Here is a 24,215-nt window from a genome sequence, read left to right as displayed (position 1 = left end):
TATAGTTTATCGAAATTCAAATGAACCGAGGAATGATATAAACTGATATGCTCTACAACCGTTCACGTACAATGAACTAATACCAGAATATGATATAACTTAATTAATAAATGAGACATTTTATATTTCCATTTTATACCACGTATTTATTTCTATCTCAGTTCAAGACAGTTTCTTTTAAATTCATTTGATTAATGGATAGTCAGGGTTATGAAACTGAAGTTTGTGAATGGTAATAATCTCATTGATCATTTACGTATAACGAAAAATTTAACAATTAATAAATGCAAACCAATACATGAGTAGAGTATGTTATTGTATAACAATGACGTTTTTGTGTTGGTTAAAAATAGTTATCTGGTAAAAAATTGAAATATATATTTATCTTTAAAATTTAAGTTTGTTTTTTATTTTCAATTATAATTACAATTGTAATGTTTCGATAACACTTAATTCAATTGTTAATCTGCAATTTTTGTTTGAATTTAAATGGACTTATCATGTTTGCATTTAGAGTCAATTGTGACGTATTGATAGTTCTGTGAAATACTTTTTTTAAACTTGGGCAGAGATTTCTTTTATAAAAATTTGTCAACATGAATGTACAAAAATGGTAAGTCTCATGCTATGGGATGCCACGCAAGGTTACTTTTGAATTCAGTCTCGAAAAGTATATCTGCATTTGCAGCTCAGAAAGTGTAGTCTTCTTGTGGCAGTTGTTCGTAAACTCAGTATTCTAATATTTGCAAAGGGGCATGAGAGACATTGAACCATAAAATGCTTCAATAAAACCCGAGTCTGCAATCATCTCCTTTTTACTTTTGTTTTCATTCATGAGATGGATTATATTTTTACCACTTGTTACTGTGTTATTTATATTAAAATATAAACGATTATAATTGCATGCCGTTGAATATATAAATATTTACATATGTTGGTAAAAATAACTTCATTTGCTTGACCAACGAATTATGTCATTTTATGTAAGATATTTCATTTCATGATTAGTTGTCTTAAATTAAGAAAAAATAAATACAAATGTGATAACAGAGTTCAAATATTAAAAAGAAAATCAACAAAAACAACAACAGAATAAAAAAAACACAATTTATTCCCAATAGGACAGGCGTTTTGACGTTCTATTGTTCATTTTGAGACAATTTCAATTTCTTCTGTTGTTACTTGTCACTTTTCAGTACGATATCTCTCTAGAAATGTACAGCCCATCTCTCATTATTAGCTTTATTTTAGGGTAAATGTCCCTATGGTTTGTTCACAGAACTGTAGTTTTTTTTCGTTCCAAATTAAAAAGGAAAAAAACTTTAAATTTGTTTTTAACCCCGGTTGACCCCCAAAATTTGGAGACAAATTTAATCATTTGGAAATTTTTTACAAAAAGTTTCTTTTTTTTAAAAACTTGTTTTAAACCCTTTCTTTCATATTTTTTACAGAATAAATTAAAAACAAATTTACACGGGTAATCTACCCTAAATTTCTTTTTTAAAATGTTTTTTTTGAAAAGAATGTTTTTTCCCAATTGCAAAAAAAAAAAAAAAAAAATCTTTACCCCGGGAGGCAATCTTTTTTTTCTTGTTTTGGGAAATTTTTTAAAATGAAAACAAGAAAATTCTTTCCCAAAAACCAAGTTTTTTACCTCCCCTGCAAAAATCACAAGTTTTCCCTTTTATACAGAAAAAATATATAAAAAAAAAACCTTTAATGACCATAAATTAAACCCAAAATTTTAATATAACGTCTTAGTATGTTCTTATTTCAGAAAATAATCGAACTTTTACGTTTTTTTTCTTTTTTTTTTATTTTTTTTTCTATCTTTTAAATCTTTTCTTCTTTCTCAATTTTTGTTTTTAATTTTGAAAACCCGGCCTTCCACCCTTTTTCTTAGAATTTTACTTAAATATGTTTTTAATAACATTTCCCAAGGGTCTTATCTATCTTTTTTGAAATTTTCCATTTTTAAGGGAAAATTATAAAAATTTTTAAGTTTTACAACATATGAGGTGTCTCAATAAAAAAAGGGACCATTATTCGTTATCTTATAAACCCCAAAGTATTTGTATTTAGATGATTTGTAGTTTTCTTGAAAAAATTTTTTCCCCCAATTTTCATTAAACCCACGTTTAATTTTAAAAAAAAAATCTTTTCCACGTTTGGTTTTCTTTAAATAAACCCCCCGGAAAGTTTAAAAATCACCACGGATGGGAACCCAAAAAATTTTAAACCAAAATTTATTAAAAATATTTGAGAAAAAGATTAAAAAATTTCCCAAACCCCAAAATTTTCAACAAAATTTTGATCAGAAAAAATTTCCTGGGGTAAGGTTTTTTAAAATTTTTAAACGCCCTGACCGGGGAATGAAAATTTAAATAAATTTTAGATATTTTTTAAAGCCATATTTAAAATTTTTCCCAAAAACAATTTTGAGAAAAATGTAGGGATGAAAGGAAAAGACTTTTCCTGTGCTTTTGACATTTTGCGGGTCATTGTTTCCATTTTCTTGTAAAATTTAAATTTCCTCGACACCCAATATATGACTTTTGTGAAAAATGTACAAAATTAACCCACCAAATTTTTTTAAAGGGAATCCCCATGTCTATTTTTTAATAAAGGTGTAAAACCCCCATTTATTTTCCGGGAAATTTGATATTTCCTTATTCCCAATAGCGATTATAAAATTTAAAAATTTTAAAATTTGGAAAATAAGCCGCATAATGGGTGAGTTTCTGTTCTACTTATGTAGCTCATGGTTATTTTTTCGCCACAGGGGAACTGAAGGGACACTTTTTAAGAAAGGGACACAAAAGACGAAATTTTTTCAAATTTTAAAATTTTTTAGGTTTAATTTAATGCTCGGGTAAAAAGGGGTTTCATTATTTTTTTTCAAACAACCTGTATTAAAATTTTTTGCCGGGAATATAAGCTACAATAAAAATATATTAAAAAATTAATTTTTTTTTCCCATGCAAAACTGGCAAAAAAATTAAATTTTTTAGCCTTTATTAAAATTTTTGTTCTTTTAATCAAAAACTGTTCAATACCCTAAAAAAACCCTTTGTTACTTTTAAAATTTGGGAACTTCCACGGGCTTTATTTGATGGGAAAGTAAAAAATTCTTTAACCCCAAAAAATTTCACTACAATATCAAAAAAGGCTTTCGTCCAATGGGAATTCTTTTAAAATTTTTGGGAAATTTTTTAGATGTTTCTTTCCCTCATTTTAATAAAAAACACAAAATTTAAATTTTAAACGAACAGAAAAGGATTTTAAAAACTTTCCCGCCTTTTTTTAAAAGGGGTTTATTTTCAGGGGATTGGATAAAAAATTTCCCGGGTTTTTAGTTTGTGTTAGTTTTTTGGAAATCAGTAAATAAATTTAGTTATTTGGGATCAGATATCAAACACAAAATTTAAAGCTTTTTGGAAGGTTCTAGGGGGAAAGGCCCCGGGTTGGTTCCGGATTAAGGGTCACTGGCTTAATCAAAAAGATTTGGGTTTAAAAAAATTTTACTCTTACCCAAAGGTTTTTATCTTTTCATCTGAGGGTTCCTTAATGTTTATAATTATTTTTTCCAAAAATTTACTTTTAGCTTTGCCATATTTTTTTAAAATTTTTTAACATGGTTTTATTTGAAAAAATTTGGATTAAAAAAAAAATTTTCAAATTTTTTTTGACTTTTTATTAATTTCTAAAAAAGGGAATTTTTTCAACAAAATTTTGAGAAAAAAGGGGAAGTGTTTTAAAAGCCACCCCTTTAAAAAAATTTTACATACAAAAAGAATGATTAAATCAACCCAAATTAAAAAAAATTTGACAAAATTATGTAGTTTTTTTATGTAGTAAAATTTATCTTTTAAACAAGTTTTCAAAAAGGGGAAATGGGCGTTAAATTTGGAAATTTTTTTGAAACCTTTTGAGTTTTTTCCCTGCCCTGCCCATTCCCCTTTCCCCCCATAGGTTTAAAAACCAAACCCCCTTTTGTTTTTACCCCCCTTCCCCGACGTTGCTTGGGCTTTATTAACCCAAAAAAGGGGCCAATAAAGGGAATTTTTCAGAATATAAAAATTTGTGCTTTTTGTTTAAATTCAAAAAGAAAAAAAGGAAAACTTTCAAGGGTACAGGGTTTAGTTTCTCCGTCCACAAAAATTTTTAGTTCATAATTAAATTTCTTTTTTAGCATTTTATTTTTCGATCTATCAAAAGAAAAGTTTCTGTTTAAATTTTCAAAACTATTTTTTCTTTAAAATTTAAATTTTTTGGCTAGCCCAAATTTTTAAAAAATGTTTTTGTACTTTTTTAAAAAATTTACCCATCAAGTTAAAAATTAATCAAAGGGAATTTAAATGTTTGGGTTTTAAAATGTATCTCCCCTTTGGGTTTTAAAATTTAAAAAACATTTAAAAATTTGCAGCAAAATTTATGCAAAAATAAACAATTACCTTAATTTTTGGGTTTTTATCTTTACTCTTCTATTTAATTTTTTTTAGATTTTTAAAAATTTTCCCACCAATAAATGTTTCATGGTCTGGTTTAAAATGACGTTATATCCTTTAAAAAAAAAAACCCCGGGACTTAGGCCTTTATGACTTTGTGCTTCCCTTTGAAATTTGGGGGCAATTTTTAAAATTAAAATATTTCTTTTTCCCCAATTTTTATTTTTCTTTTATTTTTTTGGTTTACATCATTCACATGATTTAACAAACATTAAATAAGATCTCCAAAATTTTTTCCTGTCCCGGGTGCGTGAATTTTTTTTTGGGTTTTAAAAGTCTGAAAAAGTTTTAAGACGGGTTAAAAACCATTCAAAAGAATTAAAGTAAAATTTTAAAAAAAGAAAACTTTAAATTTTCGAAAATTCAGTAGTGCTTTTTTTCGATAACGCTTCGGGTTTTTAAAATAAAAAAAAATTAGGCTTTGATTTTTGATGAAATTTTTGATATAAATAAGGAAAATTTTAAAAAAAGTTTTTTTGGGTTTAAATGTCGGGGGAATTTTGGGGCTTCATTTGTTTTTTATTACGTCATATCGTTATTGATAAACCCTAATTTCCAGGGCCTTTAATTTTTGTTTACCCTGCTATTTTGTCGTAAAACAACCTATATTAAAACATTAGTTTACGTATTATTACATTAAATATTGTTTTTTTGGGTTTTAAAATTTGAGCACAGTTTTAAACCAAAAAGTCTTAAAAGGGAAATGAAACTTTTTTTAAACTAATCTGCTTTTTTGAAAATTTTTTCCCTTTTGAGAACAAAAAACCCCCAATTGATCTTTGAAAAAGGGGGTTAAAGCATAACAACATTAATTTACTACAATAAATCGAAGCCGAATGGAATGAGATATAATTACTTTGTAAATGATGTGAAATGATATTCCAATATGCAATTGTTCTGCTGCCCTTCTTCTATAATGAAAACAATTTGTGTCGTAAATTTTAATTTTACAATATTTACAAGGGAAATTAAACAAATGTTTTCATTTGGCCCAAAAGGGACAAATATTTTTGGTTGTTTTTAAAAAAAAAAAACCCCCACATAAATAAGAATAATAACTGGTGATACTAAACCCGGCCCCAAAATTGAAATTTTTAAAATTTTATTGGGAAATTGGGCACAAATTACGTTTTTCCAAAATTTTTAAAAATTCACTTTTAGAATAAAAACGTAAAATTGGGGTCGAAAGTGAATTTTTATTTTATGTTAAAATAAAATTTTCTATTTTTCACCCTTTTTTGACTTGAAACCCCTATACTAATTGAAGAACAGAAAAAGTTTTATTGCAGAAAAAAAAATGGGTTGATGTGACATTAATTTCATATACGTAATTTTAAATGGATCATTTTTTAAAATTTTTAAAGTCTTGGAAACATAAAAAAATTAAAAAATTTTGAAAAATTTTGTGAAAAATCTTTAATTTACGCCCCCTTTTTCGGAAAAAAAATTTAACAGCGATTTTTAATTGGGGGGACTAATTTTTTTTGTTTGCAGTAGTTCCCAAAAGATCTTTCTTTTAAAGTAAATTTTAGTTTTTAATTAAAACCAGTTTTATAAAATTGACCCCAGAATTTTTTGGGCAATATATTCGCTTTGCGCATGATAAGGGGAAAAATTGGGATTCAGGGTTTTTAAAAACGGACTGTCGCCCAACCCGATAGCCCTTTTTAGCCCATTTTAAAGTTGGATTAAACCCCAAGAAAAATTTGGGTTTAAAATTTTTCCCCCCATTAATTTGCTGACTATTTTTTCGTTTCGGAGATTTTTCAAAATGAGATTGGTTTGTTACTTAAGGGACCCGGGTTTTGAGCCTGGTCAGACTGGACCAAAAAAATGGGGCCCGCGGTTGTTTTTATACTGAAAGCCAAAAAGTAATTTCCCCTTCAGTTTTCAGTTCAAAATTTTAAAAAATTGGGGAAAATTTTTGGCCAGGGGTTCCCAAAAACAGTATGAACGTTTTTACAACTCATTTTTAAAAATTTGTTTTTCCCCCAATTTTCCCCCTTTGGGTTAAAATTTTTCTTGAGTTTGGGGGTTTTTAGGGGTTAAAAAATTTTTTGTTTTCTTTTTGCTATAGGGGTTATTGAAAAAAAAAAAATTTAAAGCAAAGTTTTGTTTTTCAATTTTCCGGGGGTTCCCCCCTTTCCCCAGTTTTCTTTTCAAAACCTTTTAATTTTGGTTTTGACCCATTCGAAAACCCCCCCCCGAAAAATTTTTCGGGGTTTTTGTGTTTCTTCTTTTTGAGGAAACCAAAATTTTCCCCCAAGCCCTTTCCCGGTGTTTGAACATTTTCTACCAAAAAAAAATACCCTTTTATAGGGTAATTTTTAAAAAGTTTTAGTTGATTTTTTTTTTAAATTTTTTATCAAATTAAGCTTTTTTATTTTTTTTTTTTTTGTTTCCCAAAAAAGTAAATAAGCGTTTTAATATATAAATTTTTTAAGTTTTTAAATTTTTTATTTAAAAAAAAATTTTAATAAATTTTTTTTAAGAAAAAATTTTTAAAAAGGGTTAAATATTTTAATTAATTTGTCCATAATACCAGATTTGGTGCTTAGAGAACTCCCCTTTGTCTAAACCCATTTTCAGCTCCTTTGAATATTCTACAAACTCTTGGTTTGAAAAAAAAATGTAAATAACTTGAAATTATTTTATATTTGAAAAAATAAAAATTGACAAATTTAAATTTATGGTTTGGAATTTTATAACATATTTTTAAAATATTGTTCAATTAAAATATTTTGGGGGTGGAAAAATTTTTACTGGTTTTTTTATGGTTAATTTAGAAAATTGAAACTCTTTAAAAATTTGGTGGGCTTTAGGAAAATATAAAATTTTTATCCTTTTCTCTTTCTTGTAGTCGTCCCCGCTTAAATATTAAAGGAAACTTTTAAGTCTTGGGGTATGACTTTGAAGGGCAAATTTAAAAAACTACATCTCTTGTTTTTTAAAAAAGCTCCCTGGTGTTTGCCCCCAGAACTTTCCAATGCTAATTTTTTTTGAAAGAGGCCCCGGTCGCTTTTTCTTTACCCTTTTTTTTTGAAAAAAAAGTGTTTTTAAAATTTCTGGTTTTCATAAAATGAAAAATAATGGATCCCCTGTGGCCCTCTAAAAGTTTGTTTTTGGGGTAAAATAAACGGTTTTAATCCACTTTGGTTTGTCGTTTTTTTTGAACGTCACCTTTGGGAAAACCGGATTTAAAATTTTTTTATTGAATTTCACCTTTTGGGCCCTTTAAAATTTAATTATAAGGCCAAAAAGGTTTTGCAAAGATCCCCGATTTACAAATTTATTTTTTCAAGTAAATTTTATATAAATTTAAAATTAAACCCATAACTAAAATGACAAAAAATAAAATTTAAACATTTAAAAAAATTGTCACGGCCCCTTTGTTACATTTTAAAATTCAAATGTAGTTTAAAAATTTAAATTGGGCCCAATTTTTCAAATTTTCTTGAATCCAATTTGGGAAAAAAAATTAAATTTTAAAAATTTTAAAATTATGGGAATTTTTTTGGGGGAAAAAACACGTTTTTTAAATTTAATTTCAAGTTTTTAAAATCTAATAAAAAGCTTTGAGGACAGATTATGGCACCTTTTTAAAAATTTTTCTTCCCTTTGGAAAAAAAAATTTAAAAAGGATTTTCCCCAAAACAATTTTTACCAAAAAAAACTCTATAGGGGTGGGCATTTCTTTATTATTATTTTGTTTTTTGGGACCACATTTTAAGAAGGGTTTTTTTTTGAAATTTTTCCCAACCCCTTTTCGAACTGGTTTAATTTAAACCTTCCAAAAAAAATTTCTTTTTAAAAATTTAAAACTTTTTTTCATAAAAAAAACTAATGTTTACCCAAAACATTGAAATTTTTCCTTTAAAATTTTTTCTTTTAATTCTGTAAGAAAAAAATTTTCCCTTAAAAGGGACTGACGAATCATATCAAAAATGATTTTAAAAATGAAAAAAAGCTTTTTTTAAAACTACAAAATTTTTTTCCGTGCCAAAAAATTATCCGTAACCTTTTTTCAGTTTCAAAAAATTGCCCCCGGGGTTTTCCCGCTTTAAAATAGGGGTAATAATTTTTAAATTCCCAAAAAAAAAACAGAACCACTTTACAATTTTCTACCCCACTTTGTTTGGGGAAAAATTTTTTTTCTAAAAGGGAGGTTAAAATATCTTTTTTAAAAATTTTTCCCAAAAAAAAAATGTCCCGGGGAAATTTAATTTTCCCGATACAAAAAAAAAATGTTTTTTATCAGAGACAGGAAATTTACAAAAGAGTTTTGTTCATTCTGATTAAGATATTAAATCCTTGATTGATACAGAACCTTAATGACACCGACCTTGTTGTACTCACTGACGTAATATTGTTAAATCTAAAATTTTAAACCTAACAAAATTCGTATAAAAAGTGATTTTGTCATGTTCATGTATATCTTCAGATGTTATTTACGTTATAACCTGTAATAATATATTAAAAAAAAACAACAACAAAACAATATGTCACCAAGATCGGTAAAAATGAAGTTAAAGAACAAATAGTCATAAACTTGTAAATGACACTATTACCAACTTACCTGAACATTTGAATTGTATTCCGAAAGGGGATCCTATCAAAGGTTTGTATTTCATGCCAATAGAATGCAATGAATCACCAATCGTATATTAAATTTTTATCGAAATTTAATGAGCATAAATTCCTTACTACATACTGAGTGACATAAGAATCTACCCTTGTAATTTTGCTGCAAGCCGCTTTAGTCATACTGAAATGCCGAGAAACCAGAAGAAATTAAACACCATGTTCTACTTAAAAAATGTACCCGTAAGGAAATATTAGGGGAAAATTTCCATTTGTAAGGGAAAAAGGCCCTTTGCCCTGATTTTTTGGGATCCGTAGGGGAAAATTTGGGCAAGGGGTTTTTTTGTTCCTTTATCGAAGTAGTTTGAATCCCTTTTCGGAAATTGGATTATTCATGTTTAGGAGGGGAAATGTAAGCTAGCGGCGAGTTTGGGGTTTAAAAATTCTCCCCTGAAATGTTTCAACTATCCCAATTTTACAAAATAGCAAATTTAATTTTAATTTCCAATGCCCGTTTAAAAATTTTTCTTTCGATTGTGTTTTATTTGAAAATTTTTGAGGACGCCCAAAAAAACCAAAAAACGTTTCAGGGAAAGGGCCCCGTTTTTTTTTTTATTTACATTTTTACTTTATTTAAAAAAATTTCGGTGACTTGTTTTAAAAAATTTAGCGTTCATCTAATCATTGATTTGGCCCCAATTTTAATTTTTTAACTTCAAAAGTCAGCCCAAAAATTTTAAGAAATTTGGGGTTTCCCCAAAAACCTGTTTAATTTTGGCCCTGGGTTTTCCCCCCTCGCTTTTGTGACCTTAATAGTTCATACTAAAAAAAATTTTATTTTAACCCAAAGGGAAAACTCGTCTGTTTACCCTGGGTTATTTAAAAATTTGTGAAACTATTAAAATTGATGGTAAAAAAAATTTGGGGGACCCAAAAACCTACTTTGGAAATTTTTACCCCAAATTTTTTTTCAATTCATTCAAAAGGGAAAAATACTTGAAATAAAAATTAATTTTTTGCTCGGGGAAAAAATTAAATTTAAAATTTTGTGAAAGCGAATGGTTTCTTTAACCCCTTTTTCAGTTTGCAATTTTTCCGGGGGTTTTGGGTCTTTAGAGGAAAGGGAAATTTTTAACGGTGATTAAAAAATGCGCCGGTTTTTCCCCGGAAATTAAAATTTTCGCTCGGAAAAATTTATTTACTCGTGCTTTTGCGTTTAAAGCAGTAGTCAATAAAATTTTTAAACTTTTGGGGAAAAGGGAATTTTTTTGCTAAATATTTCCCCAAATTTAAATTTCATTGACACAGTTTAAAAAGGAAAAAAATACGGTGGATCATTTCTTGAAAAAATTAAAATTGCCCTGCAAAATTTAAAAAAGGGGAACCCAAAAAGGGGGTCTAAAGACGAATACGTCCTTAAAAATTTATGAAAACCCCTTTTCTTAAAATTTGAATTTAAAATTAGTTTTTTTTTTTCTTATTTTTCCTTTTTATTGGCCAAATGGTCCCCTTTTCCAAAAATTGAGGGGTTTCTCATGACCCAAAGCCCCGGGTGATGTCGGTGTAAAAGGGGGTGTTAAAATTGTTCCTTTTCTGTCAAAAAATTTCCATTATCTGTCATAACAATATTCAACCCGACCGAGTCTGAATTTTTTCATCTTAAGGTTTGTACTTATGAAGTTATTGCTGTCGATATAGCTCCCTTTTTATAGATATGACTACTTCTAAGTTTGTTAAAAAATAAAGGGTTATACGAGTATGTTGTGCATACTTAAAAAGTTGATAACTTTGTGTAATACAAAATAAAATAATATAATCACTTACATGAACGAAAATTCAATCCAAATAAGGCAGGCAGTTGACAATGTTATTTCTTTCTTCAGAATTTGTCACTTTGAACAATGAAATGCCTATAGAAATTTATAGTTCCTCCAAAGATTGTTAGTTACATTCAAGTTGCCTCATCTGTACATTGTCCTACAGTTTGTGCAAATTACAGTTTATTTGTTCCGAATTTAGAAACGTAACGCACTGATATCGATTACCGACATTGAAAATTGCGATGACTCATTAAGCCCCCATTAAGCCGAAACAAAGAAACCACGATGGTGAAAACTCGATATAATATCTTGTTTCCACCATCGTTTTTTCGTCCTTTCACCATCTTGGTTGCGTTGTTTTATTTTTTTCCGATTTTCGCCATTACACTTTTGACCTTTTATCATAATATGTCTTTACACCATCATTGTTTCATTATTTCGAATTTTCACCATTACACTTTCGACTTTTTATCATCGTTGATTCGACTCTACACCATCACATCGTTGTTTCGCCTTACTGTCTGGCATGCGCCCAGTGATCATAACAATGGATGACGATAAAAGAAAATACTTTACCAATGCTACAATCACAATGTGAATGGCTTTGGTTTGTGATGTTAGCATTAAGTTAATACATTGTGCGTTGTCATTCGGTGTGCATGCTTAACAGACAAACTACTATGTATAACGCTCGAAGGTTTCATGGTGAAAATACGAAACTACTGTGGGGCTTTTTAAAAAAAAAAGAAATATCAAAGAAAATGCGTTCAACAACATCAATATGCAACATTTCATAAGACTTTTCAGAAAAATGCACAAACATAATTTTCAAAACGATCTCAACAAGAATTTCCTGTATCTAAGATCTGTGATTAATGTCATGTTTCAATAAAGCCGTTTTGCAGAATTAATTTTCAATAGAAGAAGAAAATCATGACAATTACGCAGAAAAACGACATCAAGTATAAAGCGGTTTAAATTATTCAAGGCGAATTATTTCGACATTTTAAACAAGATTCTTTGTAATAGATATACTTTTAGAAATGTAATTTTACATGAAATGCTTATAATATTCGGACCAAATATAGATTTGTAGAATTTTTTTTACACACACACACACACTTGTGGGATCTCGATATATCAACATCATCATATATTGTCAAGCCCACATCAAACGGAATATGATATATTTGCAGTGTTTATTGCTTTCAGGTTAATAAAAATTTCAAATAACAGAAACAGTGAGATACACTGCAGAAATTTAACATGCTCAGCACGAACATCTACATTAAGATGAAATCAATAATGAACACATACTTGTGTTCGGCAAAAAAACGTCGTAATCATCATGAATGATTTCTGAAAATAAAATATGTGATATACGATTATAACTGCAATTTCAGTTCATACGACTTTAACAACATGGGTCATGATTAAAAGAGTTCTTAGTATAAAGACAATAAATCAAATATGCTGATGGTAAATGTATATTATTACTATAACTTAAGTATATATATAATTAAAAGTCAAAGAGTACGCTTAACAAAAACGAAATCAGAAATAATGGGATCATTGTAGCATTTCTTTTTAAAAGATTCTGTCTTACCAGAGTCACATGTCAAAATACAAAAAGGCCACGTGTCTATATAAACATTTCTGTTTCATGATAACTAGCATTATTAGATACCAATATGGCATTCGAGTGTCTATCAAAGAATTAATGAAATATTTGTTATTACTTTGGGTTACTCAAGCTGTCACGTTTTAAATTAAAATAAAAGCGTTCATCAAAGGAAAGCTTTAGAAATTGCCATCATATCATAACATCCATAGCTCTCATGTCAGACTGGCAAACCATCAATTTTGAGCATCTAGTCATGTAATCAAAATCTATTCGGATTCTTAAAATCCTGTTCATTTACCCTTTAAAAACTTTCATTCACTATTCAATTGGACGTTTTACTGACATTATTTTATAGAAAGCAAGAAGTTCATTAATCCGAAAATATCACTACGGTTTCAACGTAGTCTTTTGTCTCACGTAATCCAAATAAGATATTTGATATACTTTGTGATATTTTAAAGTGTCTTTTTGCGTAGTTTTGATAAAAAAACATATACTTATTATAAAGACAGAATTGAAGAAGTTCAAAATTGGCACCATTTTAAAGAGTTTATGTTTGAAAAGATCCAAAAATAGAATGGATATTAATAAAAGGGCAATAAATAATTAAATGCATTTATTTTGTGTAAGTATTGGAATCAAACATGAAAGAATATCTGAATAATAACCAACATTTATGTTTGATAACTTAATAATAATATGAAAATGTAGTCAATAAATATTGTCAAGTAGCAGGTCCCGGTGATTCCGGAAGTTTAGATCATTGGTTCTAATCAAAATTACTCGAGAAATAAATGTACTCTACATCCAGGTTTATGTTGTTATATTTTCTGGTCCTTCGGGATCATTGATGCCAACACTATAAAGTGTTGAGAATTGAGTACCGCTCAAGCCGGTGCTAGGGGGCGTGAGAGATGTTGCAATTATTCATTATCCCTCATGTACAGACTCAATCAAACCGAGTCTGCAATTCTTATGTTATTTTGTTGTCATTAATGCTTCCGAGGGATCACTTTGTTTCCAGAATTTTATAGCATTATGTTAAAGTTTATAAACTATACATATGGTGTTTCTTTCAAAGATTACTAGTAGCTTTGCCAGGAATTATTTCAAATTTCAACATGATGTATCTCGATATATTTTGATAAACAATGTGCAAATTTATGTAGTTGTATAAATTTGTAAGCATGGATATTCAACACATAAGAGAGCAATAAAAATGAACAACAAAAAATGAATAAATAAGTTAATTAATAAGTAAATAAATAAATGGAAACAGGTTAAGAATGATTAAATCAAGCAAATTAATTTAAATTGATATATGTAGTTAACCATGAGAATTTTGATTGTCTGTATGTTTGCCTCGCCCGAGGAACAAAGCAACAACCCCTGTCTAACGAATTCGTTGCTCACCATATTAAGTAAAGCGGGCAATGAGGAATTCAGAACATACAATTTGCTAAAGTGTTAAAGAATCAAAACGGTCAACGGTACATGATATTTCTAACTCCACATAAAATTAGTCCTAATTACTATCTTTGTAGCATATTATGATCGATGCTATCAAAGGAAAACGTTCTGATTATTTCTTACCTTTTACTTCTCTTATATTAATTTTTGGCTGGTTCAATAGTAATTGATTTTGTACTTCTTAAAAAATGATCTTTAAAATATTAGAAAGTTTAAATAATTTGTTTCGTTTTAGAATTAAAACATTCTCAAAATGCAGTGGTTTTGTGCTTAAGAAAACGATTAACTTAATTTTAAATAATATTTTTAATCTTCTATTAATTGTTTTACGTTTCTAAAATGTTCACCCATAATATGTTCATGTGTTGTCTACAATGATGTTATATGCCTAAACAAGAAAAAGCCCAGACCGTTATGAAGATGTGCTCCTATAACTATTTAAATTTTAACAGTCTTATTTAGTATAAATAGAGCTGTTACTGAAGATGATTAATACCCCCTACAGCAACTTTGACATTTTAAAAAATAAGAGGTGTGGAAAATATTTGGACTCATCCTATAGTAAATGAAGTATAAACTGTGCCTGAAAATATTTTTTCCTTTTTAAAGAACGGTGACCTTGACCTTAGGGGGTCGGAATGCAAAACCAACCGGGGTCTTCATATAAGCTCGCTATACATCAAGTTTGATTATAATATCTCATTTCTGAAACCTTTTTTTTATTTTAAGTTACGGTGACCTTGATCCGAGAAGGTCCAAATGCAATACCAAATGGAATCATCATATAAGCTTGGTATACACCAAGTTTGATTACAATATCTCATTCCTAACTCTAGTTATCGTCCGTAAACGGTTTTTTTGTCTACTTTTAGTAACAGTGGCATTGACCTTGGCCTCAGGGGGACCAAATGAAATATCAACATAAGGTTGCTATATACCAAGTTTGGTTACAATACCTCATGCCAAACTCTTGTTGTTGTCCGGAAACCATGATTCGGACTGATCGACCGACAAGCTGACTCCTATATATATACCACATGAACTTTGTTTGTGGGGGTATAATAACTGAATGTCATTTAATTTTGGTTGCATCATTCTACATGTATATAAGGTATATAATATGATCTCAAACATTTCTATACGGTGCTTAAATGTTGTACTTGGTTCAAAAGTTTTCAGAAGCATATGACTGCTCATACCTTCAAAAGTACTAGTGTACATGTACTTTTAAATAAGTACATCAATTAATAAATTCAAGAGTGCATTTTCGATAACGCTCTTGATTTTATCAAATAAACAGGCATTGATATTTGATGAAATTGACATAAAAAAGAAAAAAAGAAAAAGCTTTTTCGGTTAATGTATTCTCGGGGGAATGGTAGCTTATTTTTTATTTATATTGACGTCATATCTAAATTGACTAATAAATTTTCATGCATAATTAATATATTGTCTATCTATAGATAACATTACATACGCATGATTTTACATTAAATCTTGTTGTATGGTTTAAATGAGCACCGTGTTACATGAACTTTAACACGGAAATACACAATTGTTTAATAAATTCCTTTCTGCAAATATTTTACTTTTGAAACTTAACACTTTTGATCTTTTTAGACAAAAATTAACGTAAAAACTTTTCTTTTACTACAAAAATCAAAGTAAATGGAATGATAAAATTACTTTGTAAAAAATTAAAAATGATTGCACATACGCATTGGTTCTATTGCCCTTCTTCTATAATGAAAACAAAATGTACAATACTTCACAAGAATTATCAAATGTCTCATTTTGCAAAAGTCACAAATATATGGAAATGTTTGGAAAAAAATCAAACAACACATAAATGCGATACTAATCAGCAAAACTTAATGTTTAATATATGAAATGGTCAAAATTACATTTACCCTAATTATACAAATTAACCTGAGATTAATCGAAATATAGGAGTCGCACTGTACGAATTCGTGATCTCTATATAAAATGAAATGTCCCTTATAACGTTTTTTGACTTACAACTCTAAACTAATTGAATGAACAGAAATGTTTATTGACAGAATAAAATGATTGATGTGACATAATGCATATGCGTAAGTTTTAGATGTATCATTTAAGAGTTTATAATGTCTTGGAGCATAAAAGAAAATTGTAGAAAATGGTGATAAATCTCATGACGCCGGTTTATCGGAATAAATTAAATCAGCGATAATGTTGACTATGTTTTGCGTGTATGCAGTAGTCAACAGATCCATCTTTGAAAGTAATTTGAGTTTTCATATACCAGTTATATACATTGACACAGAATTATGACAATATATACGCTTAGTCGCATGATAAGGAAATATGTATTCAGATTAAGAACGACTGTCGCAACAGATAGCGTTCTACCCGTTGGATATCACACGAAATTGGTTAGATAATATTTTTCATCTATTGATCAACTGACTATTATTCGTTTCGGAGATATCAAAATGAGATTGTAATTTACTTAAGGCACAGTTTAGAGCCTTGTCAGACTGGACGGAAATTCCGGCGGCTTGCTTGGTTCTATACTGGAAGCAAATTAAAGCTATTCCCTTTCAGTTACAACACATTTAAACACATTTAACTAATAATAAATCCTATTGGTAAGATTTAAGGTTGGGACAGTCATCTATGTATCTCCCCTATTCATGTGAAGCTTTCACAACTTATTTTAAATTAGTCCTTCCATATCACCTTTGTTAAGATTTTCTTGAGTTGTGTTTCAGGGTAAAAATTTAGTATTTCTGTTGTGCTATAGGTATTGAAATATTTAAAGCATGTTTTGTTTCTAATGCTCTCCAGGGATCTTCCCTTTCCTAGAATTATTTACTTACAAACTTAATTGTTTAATGATGCCTGGCAGCTGTACAAACTTGCACCGTAATTTCTCGCGGTTAGGGTTTTTGGTTTTTTTGCAGGATCAATGATGCCAATGCTTACTGGTGTTTTTCTACTGATAAATATGTTAGGCTAAGAAAGAGATGTTGATTCTATTATGTGTTATGAAAAGACTAGCAAATACCAAAATCTGGAAACAAAGTGATCCCTCGGAAGCATTAATCACAACAAAAGTACAAGAGAAACTGCAAATTTCATCTTTTTACTTTAATTTGTTGTTTCTAATAAAGCAAATAAAGCATTGAACATATGCTTGCAAGTAATGATTTCGTATTCAAAATAGAAACTAATATTATTTTCAAACAATATGTTTTGAAAGGCTTAAGTTGATTAATATTGTCATCAATACTAGATGTAAGTGCTTTAGATCACATTGTCTACGCCAGCTTAATTATGCATTTGTTATTCACGAAAGGGGTTTTAAAAAAAATGTAAAAAAAATAAATAGTATATTTTAAAGAGAAAAAAATTTGACAAATTATTTTATGGGTTTTTGGGTGAGATATTGAATTATTGTTTTTTTTCTTTATCTTTTTGTAAATTTCCTTTTTTTCTGGTTATATGAAATGTTTAGAAATTTTTAATCTTAAAACATATAAAAATTTTTTGTTTCGTTTAGTGGAACTAGTACTAGACATTAAGACAAAATGGCCTCCATTTTACTTTTTTGTAGCCCCAATACTTATAAACGGATCTAGGGGGAATAACTTTGATAACATTGAGATATTACATCTCTTGTTTTCTAAAATGGTCCCTGGTGTTTGTCCTCAGACTACCAATGCTGATGATCTTGAAGAGCTTGGTCGCTTGTCTTTATCTTTTATTTGTAAAGAGCGTGCTTTGAACTACTGGTTACCGTAAATGAAAACTTATAGATCACTAGTGCATACAATTTTTCTTTGCAACAATATATTTTGTTATATAATAACGTCATGTCTACTTAGTCATCGTTTATTAAATGTCAGTTAGATAGCTTGGACAAAGTTATTTAAGGAATGCTCTTGGCCTTGATACCAATGCCAATGTTTAAACAAAGGCCGCGGGATCAGTACTTACAATCGTATTCAAAGTATTTAGATATAATTAAGAATAATCATCATAGAACGCCTAATTCACATTTTAAACATTCAGTTGTATTTTAAGAATTTAAATTCAAGACCGTGTTTTTAATTTCATGAATCCAATTAGAACAGAAAAGGTATAATATAAATATAAACTTATTTATTTTGCAATGCAATTGTGAGACATACACGTAAATATAAGGTTCAAAATCTTTCAACGCTGTTGAATTTACTTTTGCAACTTTTTAAATTGAACTTCATACATTGATACATTAATTTTTTCTCATTTTATATTTTGTAAGGTAAAGTATTCCAGGTTAAACGGTACTGACAAATCATATAAAATAATGATCAACATATGAAAAAGGCTTTGATAAACTACAAATTAATTTCCGTGCCAAATATTATCAAACCTATTATCAGTTGCACAATTGCCAGGGTTTCAGCTTTATATAGGGATAATACATTTAAATCAAAAGACAAATCAGAACCACTTGACAATACTACCCCTTTTTTTTTTGGACATATTACCCATTTTTACCTAATTTAGGTAAATTATCTGTTTGAAGTTTCTCCAAACGAACATGTATACAAAACAATTGTTTCTAATAAGAGACAGGAAATTTACAAAACAGACTTGTTCACTCTGATTTAAATGTTAAATCCGTGATTTACACGGAAACATCATGCCACCGACCTTGCTGTACTTACTGTAGTATTATTGTTAAATCTAATATTTTAAACCTAACAAAATTCCTATAAAACGTGATTTTTTTTATGTACATGTATATCTTCAGATGTTATTTACGTTATAACTTGTAAAATGTATAAAAAAATCAGCAAAACAATGTGTCGGCAAAAATTTAGCTAAAGAACAAATAGTCACCATCTTGATATTCAACACTTTTCTGACACTATTACCAACTTACCTGAACATTTGTATTTCGAAAGAAGATCCTATTAAAGATTTGTATTTCATGCCAATTGAAAGCAATAAATCAAAAATGCAAAAATAAATTTTATCAGTATTTAATGAACATCAATTCCTTACTGCATCGTATATTCATGCTGAGTGACATAAGAATCTCACCTTGCATTTTACTGCAAGCTGCTAAAGTCATATTGAGATTCCGAGATAAGAGAAGATAATTAATGCCATGTCTACTAAAATGTACTGTGAATGGAGTATTAGAAAGATTTTCATAGTAAAAAAGATATAAAATAAGAAAATGACCTGTACATACGTTTGGGGGCCCCGTAGTCAAATAGTCTAGTGTGCTGGTCTCTCATCAATGTAGATTCAAATCTCTTCAGGAACACTTGAATACTCAATGTGAGGAGGATATCCAGTCGTCTAGTTAGTTATTTTCCAAGAATAGTGCAACTAAAAAAAAATCGTACAACTGGTACTCATAAAAAATAAGATTATTTGTTATAGTGAACGTTAACGTCATCTCAACACTGATTTACCCATTTTTATGCATATTTTACATTGTCTATCTCTTTGTCGTCAGACAATCTACAGATAACATTTGATTACCAGGTTAATTTAACGCGGTAACTTGTCGCATGACTTTAGTCAAACTAATATAATTCTATTTTAACCAAATTATACGTCCGTTTACCATGATTATTCAGATCTTGAGATATCTTATACGTTAAATATACGTTAAAACTTAAGAGGTCGAGCAAATTGCTGCATTGCAGACTCATTCGGAAATAAGTAAATGAAAGAAAAACTATGCACTTATTTGAAAACTGGCAAGCTTATGTGAAACATAATTTTTGAAATTATTAAACATATGTTAGGGGCGTGTTTCACTTTTTCCATGTTATTAAATTTGTTGTTTTACATATATATTGTAGACAATGATATCTTAGATACATGCACATATAAATATTTTATGGTAAGGGTCAAAATACACAAATTTGTAATAAATTTTAAACAAAACACTTATCTTTATAGTTCTTTTACACAAAAATCATATTCAGTCAACCTGGAAACTACTTGAAATAAAATATATATTGATAGGGCTAAACGATTGATACGACATGATACGCAAATATTATGTTTAGATGTGTCATTTTATAGTGTCTAAGAATAAAAAAGGAAATTGTAGACAATGGTAATAAATCATATGACGCCGGTGTATCGGAATAAACAAAATCGCGCGAAAATGTTTGACTATGTATTTGATTGAATGCGATAGTCTATAATTCTATCATGGAAAGTAATTTGAGTCTGAAAAACAAGAACAGTTGAATACATTGACACAGAAATTAAATACATTGACACAGAAAAAGGACGATATACGCCGGATTCTCTTATAGATATACTTTTCGAAATGCACTTTTAAATACATGAAATACTTATTATATTTGAACCAGATTTTGATTTGAAAAATTTAATTTTTACACAAACACTTGTGGGATTTCGATATATCAACATCATGTATTGAAAAGCTCAAATCAAACGAAATATAAATATATCTTTATTGTTAATAACTTTCAGGTTCATGAAAAGTCAAATAAAATAAACAGTCAAGTACATGGCAGGAATTATACATGCTCTACACAACTATGAATATCTACATTAAAAGGAATTAATAATGAACATATATTTGTGTACGGCGAAATGCGTTGTTATCACCATAAATTATTTCTAAAAATAAAATGTTTGGTATACGATTATTAATGCAATTTCCGTTCCTGCGATTTCAGCAACATCAGTGATTAATAATTGAGTTTCTAGTATAAAGACAATTAATCAAATATGCTAAATATATATGTATATTACTACTATTACTGAATTAGATATGATTTAAAGCCGAAGATTACGGATAATAAAAATGAAATCAAAAATAATGGGACCATTGCAGCATTTTTTTTTTAAATCTGTCTAACCTTTAAATATCCCTTTTCTTTTATTCAAACGTCCGAAGTCACATGTAAAAATACGAAAGAGGCAGTGTATCTATCTAAACATTTGTGTTTCACGATGAGTAGCACAATTAAATACCAATATAACATTCAAGTGTCTTTCAAAGATCTTATGAAATATTTGTTATTATTTTGGATTATTCATACTGCCACGTATTCAATTAAAAAGCGTTCGTCAAAGGAAAGCTTCTGAAATTGGCTTCGTTTCATAACATCCTAGTAAGTTAACAGATTTTATTTTAAGCCAACCATTGACATATTTTTGGAGCGTTTTCAGTAAGATTAAACTATATAACTCAATTATAATTATGCAAATAAATTTCTCGATTTTCAATTTGGTAACACGTGTTGGATACTGTACCGAATAAATCGTGAAGAACAAGAAAAACAAGGTTTATCCTGGGTCGTAAAATGTTGCTAAGTATATACTTGGGAATATTCTTGTTCTACAATGTTCGCGTTGCCGTTGAAGATGAACGTATACAATGATAGGTGACATTCTGCCATGATATTTAATAGCTTACTGATCAATAATTATATATCATAACTTCATAGTAGCATTATTTGATTAACTTGTCGATAAGAAAAAAATTGCATAATTATGAATTCGCCATATATGAAGAGCTCGGGTCACATTCATTTCATTCAGGCAATATCGTCAGCAACTTGTACTCACTGTGAGCCAAACTGCCCTTTGCTGCAATTCGCAACAATAAATCTGATTGCTCACATTAAAAAACAGTACTGCGTTTTGTTATTTATGGCGTTTTGCTTGAGTAAAATATCGATATTTGCACTACAGTGGTGTAATGGATACAGTACAAGTTGTTTTTTCTCCAGTACAAGTTTTTTCTCCAAATGTTTTTTTAAGTAAGTTCGCTTGGACGAACAACAAATTGTCCGAGGTTACTCAGCACGTGAGAATATTAAAAGAATAGTATCTTTGTTAAATGTAGATGGAAAGTTTCGAACGGAGGAAAGTATAGATTAAATATATCGGTAATAAAGATGTTATAACAACATTGATTTACGAAAAACATATTAAAGTGCTTTTGTAATTAGCAAGTTCATGACAGTTATACCTTTAGACTCTGTTCAAACTACTATTAATCATTTTGTTAGTAAATTCATATGTAAAGTAAACTTCAGACTTGGAATTATGAAGAAATCTTATTGAAAAAATACAGATATTTTCATGAAATACTTATAATTCTTTAAGAATTAGTAATTGCCTTGTATATGTTTGTATAGTATGTGATTTGGTTTATACAGAATTTATTTTAGTTCGATAGTTTAGTTGTGTAGGAAGCTATAAGCTTATAAACACTTTTAAATCCGTTCCTGGAACCAACCAGTACTGAGCAATGAGTGTAAAGTTTCTTACTCAAGGAAACAACGACTTGCCCTGACGGGGTTTGAACCCATACGGCTAGCGATCATTAGATTACTAGTCCGACGCGTTAACTACTCGGCCATGCCGCCACTAGTATGTGATTTGAAATGGCTATATCTGCTTTTTCGATTTAAAGCCTAATAAATATTATGTGATGTTATTATCTTGTATCCATCTGTATGCGTATTTGAAACAGCTTATTACCTAAATGTAAAATAGTCTAATATTTTATATAATTTTTAATTTATTCTAATGCGTATAAACATGATATATAAGGAAAGAAAAGTTCATTCTACCATAATTCATTTCGCCAATTTTTCAAGACTTTCAAATATAATAACACCATTCAAATAAATAAATATGATGACATAAACTATGACTTTCTTAGTAAAATATTAGTCACTTTTAATGGTAGCATATTATCTGGTTTGCTGGTTAAGAAAACTTCTGTAATGAAAATAGAAATCCCACCCTGTACCAAGTCCTTGATTATCGATACTAACTATGTGTTGTCTCGGTTATACATGCAGACTAATGGTTAACACTACTTACGCCATGCCTCTTTTTTACTTTTGTTTGTTTGTTTGTTGTTGTTTATTCATTTTTCTTTTGATACCTTGAAAGGAACTCCACTGAGGTACTTCACAATTATCTCGAAAAACAGAGTGAGCAAATAATTTAAAATTTTGCACTTAAACTATTGATCTAGACCTACATCAAACGGAACAAAACTCTCGAAAAATTATTTCCAGTCCTGTCATGTCAAAAATAATTACTTTTAGATCTCATAAGGACTATGATCATTGTTAGTTGTTGGGAATAATACTGTTAGAACAAAGTTTTAACAGATAATTATCCTGCACAATCCATCTGACATGCAGCAATTGTAGTATATGCATAGTAATACACTTTCTTGTTACTTTTTTCTGTTTATTCTTAAATGATTGTTATCTATGTTCAGAAATTACCTTGATTATATATTCAATATGTTTTAAATTGACAGTAAAAGCATTAAATTTTGTTGCTTTAAATTTGTAGCTTATTTAGAAAAGACAGTCTTATTAAAAATGTTAATATTTTTACTTGTAATAAAAGGAGCCCAGCTGAGGTCGAGATCATAGGAACATGAAACGTAAATCATAGAAAGATCTACCGGGGCATTAACACGGAAAAATATGAGAAATAAATAAAAATGCATAATGAAATATACTAAGAATTAAATTAAAAATGGATATTCAAGGCGATTCTTTAAAAGCGTTTAACACTTTTAATAAAGGATCATTTTTCACAATAACATGATTATTCTGAAAAAGAAAAGAGTTAGTCCCGCATATTTCCTTACATCTTTTATAAATATAACAAATTATGTAAATTGTAAATGTGTATACTTGTTTGAAATCAACTGAATTTAAAGTAATAAAAAGAGAATAATGCAAACAGATTTTCACGACCTCTAATTTAGGAGTTCAGTGTTTTTATAATGAAACCTTCGTACCTCTTTACAGAACATTTTCAAAGGAAGATATATCCATTTCAGCACATGCTTATAACGAAGATTCTTATGTCAGAATAAAACACATCATTCAGTGCATTTCAAATTTGAAAGATTGCAGAGTTATATATATCATTTAGAATACATCAATTTGTCGATGAAGTTATTGAATGTTAATAAAATGTATTCTTTCGTTATTACATTTTGTCCTACAACGAATGCACATGCGCGAAATAATACTTCCGTTTCTATGGAAATATCGTATATTGTAAAAAGGTATATAACACAAGCGAGGTGAAGAATAAGTCTCGCGTAAAATACACGAATTTTACGCTTCTAAAATAATCAAATGTTTATACATACAGAGATAACATAATCTTATTTTGATTTTTGTTATTTGA

The 24,215-nt window shown here is 28.9% G+C and overlaps 1 protein-coding gene across 1 annotated transcript in view; it reads right to left on the bottom strand.

Annotated features, from left to right (window-relative positions):
- Nucleotides 1–14,994, bottom strand: part of LOC132738296 (zinc finger protein 777-like) — a 29,414-nt gene extending 14,420 nt beyond the window's left edge. Inside the window, exon 1 of the mRNA XM_060725763.1 lies at nt 14,960–14,994. Coding sequence (XP_060581746.1) covers nt 14,960–14,994 — 35 coding nt within the window. The remainder of the gene's footprint in view (nt 1–14,959) is intronic.
- Between the last annotated feature and the right edge of the window lie 9,221 nt (nt 14,995–24,215).

Source organism: Ruditapes philippinarum, unplaced genomic scaffold (genome assembly GCF_026571515.1).
Source record: "Ruditapes philippinarum isolate M1 unplaced genomic scaffold, ASM2657151v2 ctg609_1_1_1_1, whole genome shotgun sequence".
In the NCBI taxonomy this organism is placed as follows: Eukaryota; Metazoa; Mollusca; class Bivalvia; order Venerida; family Veneridae; genus Ruditapes; species Ruditapes philippinarum.
The sequence above is the reverse complement of the archived record's forward strand: the minus strand, read 5'-3'. Positions and strand labels throughout refer to the sequence as shown.